At 36.5% G+C, this 13,001-nt stretch overlaps 1 protein-coding gene across 1 annotated transcript in view; it reads left to right on the forward strand.

Annotated features, from left to right (window-relative positions):
• Positions 1-13,001, forward strand: part of LRP1B (LDL receptor related protein 1B) — a 1,792,671-nt gene that overhangs the window by 1,633,445 nt on the left and 146,225 nt on the right. The window contains exons 69-70 of the mRNA XM_036023545.1: positions 10,133-10,262; positions 12,704-12,810. Coding sequence (XP_035879438.1) covers positions 10,133-10,262; positions 12,704-12,810 — 237 coding nt within the window. The remainder of the gene's footprint in view (positions 1-10,132; positions 10,263-12,703; positions 12,811-13,001) is intronic.

The raw sequence follows: 13,001 nt of genomic DNA on the forward strand, positions 1-13,001 counted from the left end.
GACATTTTGATGATGTTAATTCTTCCAATCCACAAACACAGTATATGTTTCCATTTGTTTGTGTCTTCCCTGATTTCTTTCTTCAGTATTGTGTAGTTTTCTGAATACAGGACTTTTACCTCTTTGGTTAGTTTTATTCCTAGGTATTGTATTTTTCTTTTTGCTATATGGAATGGGATTTTTTTCTTGATTTCTGTTTCTGCTATTTCACTGTTGCTATACAAAAATGCCTTTGATTTCTGGATATTGACTTTGTATCCTGCTGTTTTGCCAAATTCATTTATTAGGTCAAGCAGTTTTTTGGTCAAGGCCATAGGATTTTCCATGTACACTATCATGTCATCTGCAAACAGTAATAGTTTTGTTTCCTTCTTTCCAATTTGGATGCATTTTCTTTTCTCTTCTTGTCTGATCACTGTGGCTAAAAATTCCATACTATATTGAATAGCAGTGGTGAAAGTGGACAGCCTTGCCTTGTTCCTGATCTTAGTGGAAAAGATCTTAATTTTTGCCCATTGAATATGATGTTAGCTGTAGGTCTCTCATATATGGTCTTTATTATGTTGAGGAATGCTCACTCTATTCCCACTTTACTGAGTATTTTTATCATAAATGGGTGTCGTACCTTATCAAATGCTTCTTCTGCATCTATTGATAATGATCATGTGTTTTTTGTCTTTGCTTTTCTTTATGTTATGTATTACATTTACTACTTTGCAAATAATTGTACCATCCTTGCATCCCTGGGGTGAATCCCACTTGGTCACGTTGTATAATCTTTTTAATATATTGTGGGATGTGGTTTGCCAACATTTTGTTGAGGATTTTAGCACCTATGTTCATTACAGATATTGGCCTGAAGTTTTCTTTCTTTGTTGTATCTTTATCTGGTTTTGGGATTAGGATGATGCTAGCTCCATAAAAAAAGTTTGAGAATCTTCCATCAGTCTGGATTTTTTGGAATAATCTGTGAAGGATAGGGGTTAGCTCTTCCTTAAATACTTTGTAGAATTCTCCTGTGAAACCATCTGGTTCAGGGCTTTTGTGTGTTGGGAGTCTTTTGATTACTGCTTCAATTTCATCTGCTGTTATTGGCCTGTTCAGGCTTCATGCTTCTTCATTGAGTTTTGGAAGATTATATTTTTCTAGAGATTTGTCCCTTTCACCTTGGTTTTCAAATTTCTTGGCATACAGTTCTTCATAGTAATTTCTTACAATCCTTTGTGTTTCTGTAGTATCAGTTGTAATCTCTCCTCTTTCATTTCTGATTGTTTATTTGGGCCCTCTCTCTTTTTTCTTGATGAGCCTGCTTAAAGGCTTGTCAATTTTGTTTATGTTTTCACATAATCAGCTCCTGGATTCATTGATCCTTAGAATTGTGCTTTTAGTCTCTATGCCATTTAAATCTGCTCTGATCTTGGTTATTTCCTTCCTTCTACTTGCTCTTTGTTTTTTTTGTTCTTGTTCCTCAAGTTCTTGTATATGTAGGGTTAGGTTGTTTGTTTGAAATGTTTCTATCTCTTTTAGGATGTCCTGCATTGCAATGAACTTCCCTCTTAGGACTGCCTTCACTGTGTCCAATAAGTTTTGGGGTTTTGTGAGTTCATTTTCATTTTTTTCCAGAAACCTTTTGATTTCTTCCCTAATATCATTCTTGACCCATTCTTTGTTTAATAGCATGCTATTCAATCCCTATGATTTTTAGTGGTTTAGGTTTTTTTCCTTGGGGTTGGTTTCTAGATTCAGTCCCTTGTGGTTGGAGAAAGTGCTTGATAGAATTTCAATTTTCTTGAAATTTTTGAGGCTTGTTTTGTGTCCTATCATGTGGTCTATCTTTGAAAATGTTCCATGTGCATTTGAAAAGAATGTGTAGTTAGCTTCTTTGGGATGAAGGGCTCTATATATATCAGTTAGGTCCATTCCATCTAGGGGATTGTCCAATGTCAGAATATATTTGTTGAGATTGTTTGAAGATCTGTCCATTTTTGACAGTGGGGTGTTGAAATCCCCTACTATAATTGTGTTGCTGTCAATATCTTTCTTGAAGTCCTCTAAGATGTTCTTTATGTATTTGGGTCCTCCTATGTTGGGTGCATATATATTTATAATGTTTATGTCTTCCTAGTGGATTCTTCCTTTAAGTGTTATGAAGTGACCTTCTGGGTCTCTCTTTATGGCCCTTTTTTTGAAGTCTATTTTGTCTGATATGAGTATTGCTACCCCGTTGTTTTTTTTCCTGTCCACTTGCTTAGAAAATTTGTTTCCAGCCCTTCACTTTCAGTCTGTGTAGATCTTTTTTTCCTGAGGTGGGTCTCTTGTAGGTGGCATATGTGTGGGTCATACTTTCTTGTCTATTCAGCTATTCTATGTATTTTGATTGGAGCATTTAATCCATTTACACTTAATGTTATTATTGATAGGTGCTTATTCATTGCCATTTTTTTTTTACCTGTGTTCTTCTCTCTCTTTCTCTTTTCCTTCTTTTCCTTAAAGCAGATTTTTTAGCATCTCTTGCAGAGCTGGTTTGGTGGAGGTGTATTCTTTTAGACATTTTCTGTCTGGGAAGCTCCTTATTTGGCCTTCTATTTTGATTGAGAGTTTTGCTGGGTAAAGTAGCCTTGTTTGCAGGCCTCTGGTTCTCATTACTTGGAATATTTCTTGCCGTTTTCTTCTGGCTTGGAGCATTTCCATTGGGAAGTCAGCTGCTAAACTTATTGGGGCTCCCTTGTATGTTACTTCCTGTTTTTCCCTTGCTGCCTTTAGGATTCTCTCTTTGCCTTGACATTTTGCCATTTTAATTATAATGTGTCTTCACATGGGCCTCTTTGAGTTCCTCTTGATTGAGACTATCTGTGTTTCTTGGTTTTGTGTGGCTTTTTCTTTCATCAGATTGGGGAAGTTTCCCATCATTACTTTTCCAAATAGGTTTTCTATTTCTTGCTCTTTTTCTCCTTCTGGTATTCCTATCATAGGGATATTATTATGTTTCATATCATCTTGCATTTCTCTTAATCCCTCTTCATTCTTTCTGAGCCTCTTTTCCTTTTCTTCCTCTTTCTGGGTGTTTTTTTTCTACTTTGTCATCCATCTCATTGATCCGATCTTCTTCATGGATCTTGCTTTTGATGCCTTCTACTGTGTTCTTCAGTTCAGAAATTGTATTCTTTATTTCCTCTTGGCCCTTATTCTTAGTTTCTATTTCCTTTTTCATGTTGATATAGTTTGCAGTGAGTTCATTGTAGTTTCCTTGTAGTTTCTGGTAGCTCACTGTGAGCTTATTGAATTTCCTGATAACCATTGCTTTGTACTCACCATCTGATAGTTGACTTGCCTCTATTTCATTTATCATTCTTTCTGAGGCTTCCTCCTTTCCTTTCATTTGGGGATTGTTTCTTTGTCTTCCCATTATTTGTGAGACTCTTCTTATTAGCCTGTTTTTTAAATTGTTGAGTTCTTGCTCCCTGGGTTTATGGTGTGAACTTCTGTGGTAGAATACCTGTGAGATTCAGTGGTATAGTCTCCTTGATCTCCCAAGCTCACTGGTCTTGGGCTGTCATTTAATTTGGCTCTGTGTTTGTCTTTGGGTTTTGATTGTTGTTGGGTCTTTCTTTGGTGGGTCCTTCCCACTAGCTGGTTAACTAAGTTTCACTCTGTCCACCACCTCTTATATTTTGTTGTGCTGGTGAGGGTAGGATGTGTTGAAGCTACTTCTTCTGTTTGTACAAGGTTTTGAGGATTCTCTCTTACTTTTGTTCAGTAGTTTGTACTGGGTAGTTTCTCCACTATTTAGTTGTATTTCCAGATACATCTTGGATTGAGGTTATTGCAGCTTCCACTCCCTGCTTTGCTTTCTTCTGTTGTTCTCTACTGGTGGTTCCTTTGCTGTTGGGTTTTCTCTTCCAGTGGGTATCCTGGTGTTCACAGCTACCACCTGCACGTTTTTTGTGATCAGTTGGAGGGGGAAGACAAATGGTTTAAGATAGCAAGAAAGTATTCTATGATACTTACAGTAGCAGTGGGTAGAGAAGATATAGGAGATCCTTGGGCTATGTATAGTGTTAACTGTGATATTCCACGCAACTAACCACTTTTTAGAAAAGATGGAAAGAAGATAAGGCTCTTGTTGGGGAGGGGAGGATTTTGAGTTGGATCTAGAAAGCAGTGAGGTTGTGGGAGGTCAGATTCTGAGGTAAGGTGAGAGTAAAGGATAGTAAATGAGTGTAGTGTGTGAGAGAATAGAGTTAACCACTATAGTAATAGAGTTCAGGAAACTGTGAAGTGGCCTGAGATCTGGAAGGGGTGTTGTGTAGTATTTACAATTGTATGGAACAGCTATTATTTACAATGATATTGGAGCAACAATCATATGACAGAATCTATGAGATCTGGATAACAAGAATAGGTAGGACCTTGAGTACTGTGCTAATGGGACACAAGTGAAGTGAAGGTCAGTAAATTAGCAATACACTGTGAAAGAGAGAACAGGGGATACCTGTTAAACAATACAATATAACCAGCCAAGGAAAGAAGGCTATACAGAAATAAGAGGAATACAAGAATACTATTAAAATAAAAGATGTAAGAATAATGAAAAAAAAATAATACAAACATGCAATAACTTCAGGTTCTCTGTAATTGCAAAGTGAAATTTGTCTCACTGTCTCAGCTCTTAGGATGTCCCCTCTTTGGTTGCAACTCTGGTCTTTTCACAGTTCCAGGATTTTTTGTCTCACTTGTGAGTATTTTAACAAAAAAGCAGAAGGAAGGAAGAAGAGACAAAATTGGAAAGAAAGGAAGAAGGAATAAAACAAGAAAGAAGGAAAGAGAAGGAAAAAGAATTGAGATTAAAAAATAATAAAAATAAAAAAATAAAAAGATACTTAAAAAAAACCCCAACAACCTCTTGCTGCTTTCAAACTGGCCAAATTGGTTTTTCTGGTCTTGATGGCTGCAGCAATCTGAGGGGCAATTTGTATTGTTTTTCTCCCTTCCTATTCAGCACTCAGTCAGCCTCATGCACACTCTCCCCAGAGCTAGCCAGGTGCCTCTCCAGATGGCCTTGGTTGTGGGATCTGAGCCTTCCTCAGAGTGCACTCTCCCTGGGTTGCCGGTGCTTGTGCTCAGCCAGGCCTCTTCTGGTTGCACTAGTTCAGGTGGGTACTCTTCCCAGATCTATGTGTGGGTGCTCACAGCCCCTGCGTGTTTTCCACTGAGTCCTTATTCCCCTCTCTGCTACTTCAAGCAACTAGGTCTCTCCCAGTGCTGCTCATACCTTGTTTGTCCAGGGAGGGGTCAGTTGACCCAGCTCTCTCCCAAGATCCCTGTGTCAGACTCGGTGGGTGCAGGCCTGGGGCTGCAGCCTCCCTGGTCCTCGAGCTGATCCCTGGGCCCTTATTGTCCTGAATCCCTCTCCTTACCATCTGGTTTTTCAATGTCCAGTACAATTTTTAAATTCCTATTTTCATATATGCTGATGTACTGTTGGATGTTTGCTCTGTTCCTCCGTAGTTCGGCTAGGTTTTTCACCCGTGTATAGGGTGAAGTGGATTCTGCTCCCTCCTACCTCACCACCTTCTTCCTCCTATCAGCATTCAACTTTTTAATAAAAAGAAAGGAGATATAAATGTAGAAACAAAGAGTATAAATAAAAACGCTATAATATTAAATTTAAAAGTATCATGAGATCTGATTTTTCTGTCTTAAAATATATAATTCTTAGTTCTGCTACAGAACAATCCTAAAATTAATGACATCCCTACATTAAAGATTATTTCTAGCATTCACATAGTGGCATCTAAATACTATTTTCTAATTAAAGGAAACAAAAGTCCTTTGAGAAATGTCTAATTCCAGGTTGGAGAAAGGAAATGGACAAAATGAGCTACTAACATCTTATCAAGCCAGACTAGATGATTAGTACAGTGTCCAGAGTACAGAGGAGCAAATTTGAAGAAGTTTGTACAGATGAAAGAAACAATTTGAACTTCATTAAAAAATTACTACAATGGATTGAGATGCAGTAAATATATAGAAATATATAACTTTATAATAGTACTTAGAATAATAAAGACCTATTTGTCACTTTGGAAGTTGTTAAGATATCAACATTCTTAGTATTTAATCAGCCAAATTTAGAATGTGGGACAGTATATAGAACAAATAACCAAGTTTATTCAAGTAGTAAATGACATAAAAATTAAGATAATGAGAAATAGTTCTATATTAAAAGAAACTCAAACTAAATTCAATGAGCAGACCTCTTTTACATCCTTACTTTACCAAACAATATATTATACGGTTAAGAAAATGAGGACATTTGGGGTATGGATCGAGAACAACTTTATACTAAGGGATTTTTGTTAATTTTGTGATATTTTTAATTTTTTGATACTATTGTTATGTTAAGATAGTTCAGAATGTATATACATAGGCAGAGGATGTATGAAGCATGAAATATTGGTAAAGGTTAAACATGCATAATTGGGTACGTGGAGTTCATTATTCTAGTCTCTACTTTTTGTGTATTTTTAAATGTCTAAAATAAGTAAACTATGTATATCCTATAGGTATATATGGTATATACATTATACCCTAACATATGTATACACACACACAACTGTAATTATAGAACAAAATCTTCTGATGATAACATGTCTAAAAGTACCACCTTCTGTGCTATCAATACAGATATACTTGTACCATTAGTTAGTGAGCTATTTCACTTAAATTGGCATTATTCCTGAGATAACCATTCATTAATTCTAAAACTATATGCTAAGCAGTTGTTATAATCATGACATGGTCATAAATACTAGGTACCCATCAGACATAATCTGTATTCATAGAATCAGACATGATTCCTGTCCCAGTGAAGCTTGATTACATGGGATTTTAATTTATATTCCTTATTTTTTGTATTTGCTACTTCATTCACTCATTAATTTATTCATTCATTCATCAGTTTTATTGAATGCTTACTATTCCCAGGCAGAACACTGAGCATGAGGAGTATAGCAGTGAATAAAACATATAAGACCCTTTTCTCATGACTATTTCTCCAATATTTTGACAACATTCACTGTTACATAGCTTTTTCCTCAGATACAGAAAATTTCTAATTATCCTTGCACATTAAAAGCCTTTTCTCAGGTAGTACCATTTCTGTTTAAACTTTCCCTGTGAAGTCTTTCTTTAAAACCTTAAGAATGCATGTGTTTCAAACCACTTCCATTTATTTTGACAAGTAATGTTTTTTATTGTAATTGTTGGTTTAGGTGCTGGTCTTTCCTATTAGTCGATGAGTTTATCAAATACAGAGAGTAAATCTTAATTCTCTTTGTAGTCTTATTTAAGAAACACTCTGGGAAAGAGTAGACCCTCAATATTGGGGAAAAGATTGAGGAAGAAAATAAATTATATAGTAGGAAGTCTATTAAACATCCATCAACAAAGAGAAAATTATAGGAATTTAGAAAGGAAACTCTTCATCCTTATATAAGGGTAAAACTAGGAAGAAGCTGAAAATAATAGTTCAAGATGATTCATTCCCTGGGAGTTTCACAAGCTGTGAGGCTATTAAACCTATCGTGGAAGTAACAGACAAATACATCTTTTTTTTTTTTTCCCCTAGATAATAGTCTCTCTATTTTTTTTTATTTTTTTAATTGTTGTTCAAATACAGTTTTCTGCCTTTTAGTCCCATCCCAGCCCACCCACCCACCCAGCCCTCCCCACCTCCCTCCCATTTCCACCCCCACTTGTTTTTGTCCATGTGTCCTTTATACATGTTCCTGTAAATCCTTCCCCTTTTTCCCTGAAATTCCCTCCCCTCTCCCCTCTGGTCACTGTCAGCCTGTCCTCTATTTCAGTGTCTTCTGTTATATTTTACTTGTTCATTTGTTTTGTTGTTTTAGGTTCCTGTTAAAGGTGAGATCATATGGAGACAAATACATTTTGTCAAAAACAGATATTCCTTAATGGTGGAGAAAAAAATAGTCCCAGTAAGATATTTCATTGTTATTTCCATTTCAGTCAGGATGGTCGGATCCCAAGGAAGGTTAAATTTCTAGTGGATACCTTCCATTGATCACAGATAAGGAATTTAATATCGCTAAAGCTATAGATACTATCTTGTTTGACTTCCAAAACAAGTCTATATATGAGCTAGCACAAATGACAATTGAGACGGTTCATTTCACAGTTAACTTTATGAACAATTATTAAAATATAAGATTATGAACAGGAAGGCAAACTGTAAAAGGACAGGCCCAGGAGAAAAGAGATGGGAAGAAGGATAAAGAGAGAACACTAGGGAAAATTTGCTGATGCAAAACATTTGCATTAAGTTTCATGTTTGTTTCATGTGCCATCCTTCCACCCCACTCCCAATGACCTGGTTGCACTTCTTAGAAATCACTGATTAAACTTTTTACCCTATAATCTTTATTCTCCTGCACAATTTTTTTTTTATTGAACTTAGAGAGGAGAGAGAGAGAAAGAGATTTGTTGTTCAACTGTTTCATGCATCCATTGTTTGCTTCTTGTATGTGCCCCAACTGGAGAGTGAACCTGCAACCTTGGCATGTCAAGATGATGCTTGAACCAACTGAACTACCCAGTAGGGAGAATCCCTTACAATTATTAAAATTACATTACCCATATAGGGTCCAGTGGCACAGCCTCCCCTTATCACCCAAGCTGGGTACTTGAGGTTCACCTTTTGTATTGGCTGATTAGACACTCCTCCTGTAGTTGTGCCTTGGTTGTTGTTGGCAAATGAATGGGAGGGATTTACCCAGATCAGTTAGCTACAAAGACTGGCTGTGACCACTGACCACCAACCTCTGTGCCCTGTGGAGGGTCAGCTGTGCAGTGCAGGATGGTGGTACTCCAGTGTGGTCTGTAGCTGTTCACTGGATGAGTTGGCCCTGTGGTTTCTTGGATGGTACAGGCCAAGGACATCCCCCACTGTTGTTCTGCCTGGGGCACTCTGCCTAAATTGTAAAGCGATCTGAGATGGCTGCAACTTGTACTGGGTTTAGAAACTCCCAGGTGAAACAAGCTGTGACTCTAATCTTGTTGCTACTAGGGCTCACTGAGGTCAGCTGTTGCTTGTTTGATAGGATTTATCAGCTAAGACCAGCCATTCATATGGAAAATCAGCTTAGGTGGGCCATAAGTTGGGTGGGGTAGAGCCTCTGTGGTTTTCCAAGGCGGGTTACACAGTATTAACCAGGTTGACAGAGTATCAGATATGGCACTAGCCTACCAGCTCTGTGGAGCAGAGGTGGTTCAAGGGGATAATGGCCTCTGTTTGCCCTAATGCCAGACACTTCCTTCTCCCCCCATATACCACTGGTGCCCTTCAAGCTGCCAACCCTATGCTGGAGCTCAGAGGGAGCAAGTCTGAGTAGGTGAGTCCCTGTGTGTTCTCCCTAAGAGAAACTGCTCAGGGGTCCAGCAGCCTCCTCCAATGACTCAAACCCTGCTGGTGTTCACAGCTAGAAAGTTGTGGGGACCTATCTTCCTGGTACTGGAATCCTGGGCTGGGAAAGCCTGGTGTGGGTCTGGGACTCCTCCTTCCAAAGATAGTCCTCCTGAATTTTTATCCACGTAGGACTGGGGCCAGCCTGTTCAGTATCTGCACCCTTCCTACCAGTCTGGAAGAATGTGGTTTCTTAAATTCTGTAGTTGTCAGACTTACATTCAACTCAATTTCTGACATTTCTGAGTAATGGTTGTTCTATAATTTAGTTGTAAATTTGATGTGGATGTGTGAGGAGGTGAGCCATGTCTGCCTACATCACCATCTTGACTGGGAGCTCCCCCATAATTGTCTATTGAAGAATGATCCACTCAGAGCAATGTAATTAGTCTGATGAAGCCTTGGAATTTATGTTGTTTTTTTCATTTCTCAGTTTTATTATTATAGAGACAAATGAAAGTGGAAAATTGTTATAATTATGTTATGTAATAATGGGCTTACACATGATCATCTGAGCTGAGCTGCTTATATGTGGCAGACTTGGTTTCTATACATCTAGGTTTCTATGTGTAAGGTTTTAGTTGTCATTTGGGATATATCTGTCTAATAATATAATTTTAATTACATCTGGGTTGATTTTTTTTACAGAGAAATTGTGAAACAAGTTGTTCCAGAGATCAGTTCCAGTGTTCCAATGGTCAGTGTATATCTGCAAAATGGAAATGTGATGGTCATGAAGACTGCAAATATGGAGAAGATGAGAAAAATTGTGAATCAGGTAAAATGATTGAGGTGATATTAGATTTAGCTGATATTTCAACTTGATAGAATTTGATTTTGAGCAATGATATTTAAATAACAAAAAAATTACAAAATTTGTGCATAGATTTGTTCTTTTGAAATAATCTAAAATATCCTTACATAGATTAATTGGTATGCATTTATATGTTTTGAAAGTGTTTTAGCAGGTAAGATTGTTACTGTGTTCAAGTTCAAACATTACTTTCTAAAATATTATTTTATGGGTTGTTTACTTTTTCACACAATTTGGTATTTTTTAAAGATTTTATTTATTTATTTTTAAAGAGTGAAGGGAGGGAAAGAGAGAGAGAGAGAGAGAGAGAGAAACATCAATGTGCGGTTGCTGGGGGTTATGGTCTGCAACCCAGGCATGTAGCCTGGCTGGGAATCGAACCTGGGACACTTTGGTTCCCAGCCCGCGCTCCATCCACTGAGCTATGCCAGCCAGGGCTGGTATTATTTTTTTAAGACAACAAAATGAAATAATGTTGAAACTCTAAGTACAATAAAAGTCTGGTTTTGAATTATGGATATTAAAAATAAAAAACAGAATGTAGTTATTTCAGCATGATACTGGCTAAGAGGAAGCATAAGGGTAATTATTACTATTTACATCTTGGTCCAAAATAAAAAAAATTAGGAAGCAAAGCCAGCATATAGAAAAATTACACCCAGTTTATACATTTATTTTTTTTGTTCATTTAATTTATTTCTTTTTAGAGAGGGGAAGAAGGGAGAGAGAGAGTGAGAGAAATATCAATGTATGGGTGCCTCTCACGTGACCCCCACTAGGGGCCTGCATGTGCCCTGACTGGGAATCGAACTGGCAACCCTATGGTTCTCGGGCCAACACCCAATCCAATGAGCTATACCAACCAGGGCTCTATTTTTCAAATATAACTCTATAAATATGCTTTAAAAACTTAATTTTTATACAAGCTACTTTTTAAAAGTTTTGTTTTATTTTTGTTTTTGTTTTTTATTTTTTTTTTTAGATTTTTATCTATTTATTTTTAGACAGAGGGGAAGGGAGGGAGAAAGAAAGGGAGAGAAACATCAATGTGTGGTTGCCTCTCTTGTGTGCCCCCTCCTTGTGACCTGGACTGCAACCTAGGCATGTGCCCTGACTAGGAATGGAACCAGCAACATTTTGGTTCGAAGTCTGGCACTAAATCCACCGAGCCATACCAGCCAGGGCTATTGTTGTTTTTAATCTGTTTGCAATGATATCCTTAGAAGGAAACTGAGGTGATTTTATAAATCCTGTCTTCTTGGATTTATTTGGAGCAAAGTTTACTTGTCTCTTTTACTGAATATACTAAATATATTGAAATATATAACATAAATTTAGGGAAAGAGTACTACAATCTGTGTGTAATCATGAAGGCATTACTTTGAGAGTCTAGGTAGGTGTAGCAGATATAAGACATGCACGTTACTGAGTACTCCAGTACCAAGGTCCACAGCTCTAACTGATGACATCTTTTTTTTATTACTGAACCCAGACACCTTCTTGGCCCCTTAATAATACAAATCCCTAGACAAATATTGTCAATTAAAATAAATTAAAATATAAGGAAAAAGCTTTTTAGCTTTCCTGGAATATGCAACTCAAACTGCAAAGTCATTGTGTAAGTACATTTGGCCAATTAGTGGTCTAACAAAAGGCCAAGGACCCAAGAGGTTTGAATGCAAGCAAACTCAAAGCCATAGATGACAAAGGCAGCTCTTATAATTTCAATGTCAATTAATTAGATTGGCTTCTGGTAATAACTTACTTATCTATGTGTTATTTTAATTTTCTGTATCATAAAGGAATACTTAAAATTCTATAGGCTCTGTTATGTGTGTGTGTGTGTGTGTGTGTGTGTATACACATACACTTTGTGTTGAAAGCCACAAAACAAAAACATTTCTTATAACTTATGAAAATACAATTATATCAATATAATCAAATAAATATAGCGTTTGTGAGAGCATGCTGAGATTTCCTCTTTTAGCTTTATACAATGCATATATATATTAATTAACATTCCCAAGGATCACTAAATCCTAGTATAGTTTTGGAAATAATGTAAGGATTTTATCTTTTAAATAATTTAATTTAAAATTATAAAAATGTATTTACATCTCCAAAATCAAAGGGATGGAGAATATGAAGGGTTTTTCCCATTCTTTAGTTTATTTAGTTGAATACTACCTGAACAGTCTATTACATTATCAAGGTATATGTAATACAATACTATATATTATAAAGCACTTTAAAAATGAATATTTAATATCAAATGTCAAATATAGTTTAAATAATATAAACTATTTTCATTACTATCTATTAATGTTATACGCTTATGAAATTTTTTCTGTGAAACCAGTTAATCCTTTACTGAATCTAAATCTCAACTTTGTAATTACATTCAGCTTCTCCTACTTGCTCATCAAGTGAATATATATGTGCCAGCGGAGGTTGTATTTCAGCATCGTTGAAATGCAATGGAGAATATGATTGTGCTGATGGTTCAGATGAGGTAAAAGCCTATCATTTGATTGAAATCTTTGAATTACGTGAATTAGACTTAGGAAAGCAAATGTAATAAAAATAGAGGAAAGGGACAGAATCTTTATTCTTGTCTGTCTAAAACATTAGGGCAAGTATATTGACTCTAATAATTTCAACCAATCCCTGAATTTTAATGCTGTCTATGTACTAAATGCCATT

The sequence above is a fragment of the Phyllostomus discolor genome, chromosome 4 (genome assembly GCF_004126475.2).
Source record: "Phyllostomus discolor isolate MPI-MPIP mPhyDis1 chromosome 4, mPhyDis1.pri.v3, whole genome shotgun sequence".
NCBI classification, from domain to species: Eukaryota; Metazoa; Chordata; class Mammalia; order Chiroptera; family Phyllostomidae; genus Phyllostomus; species Phyllostomus discolor.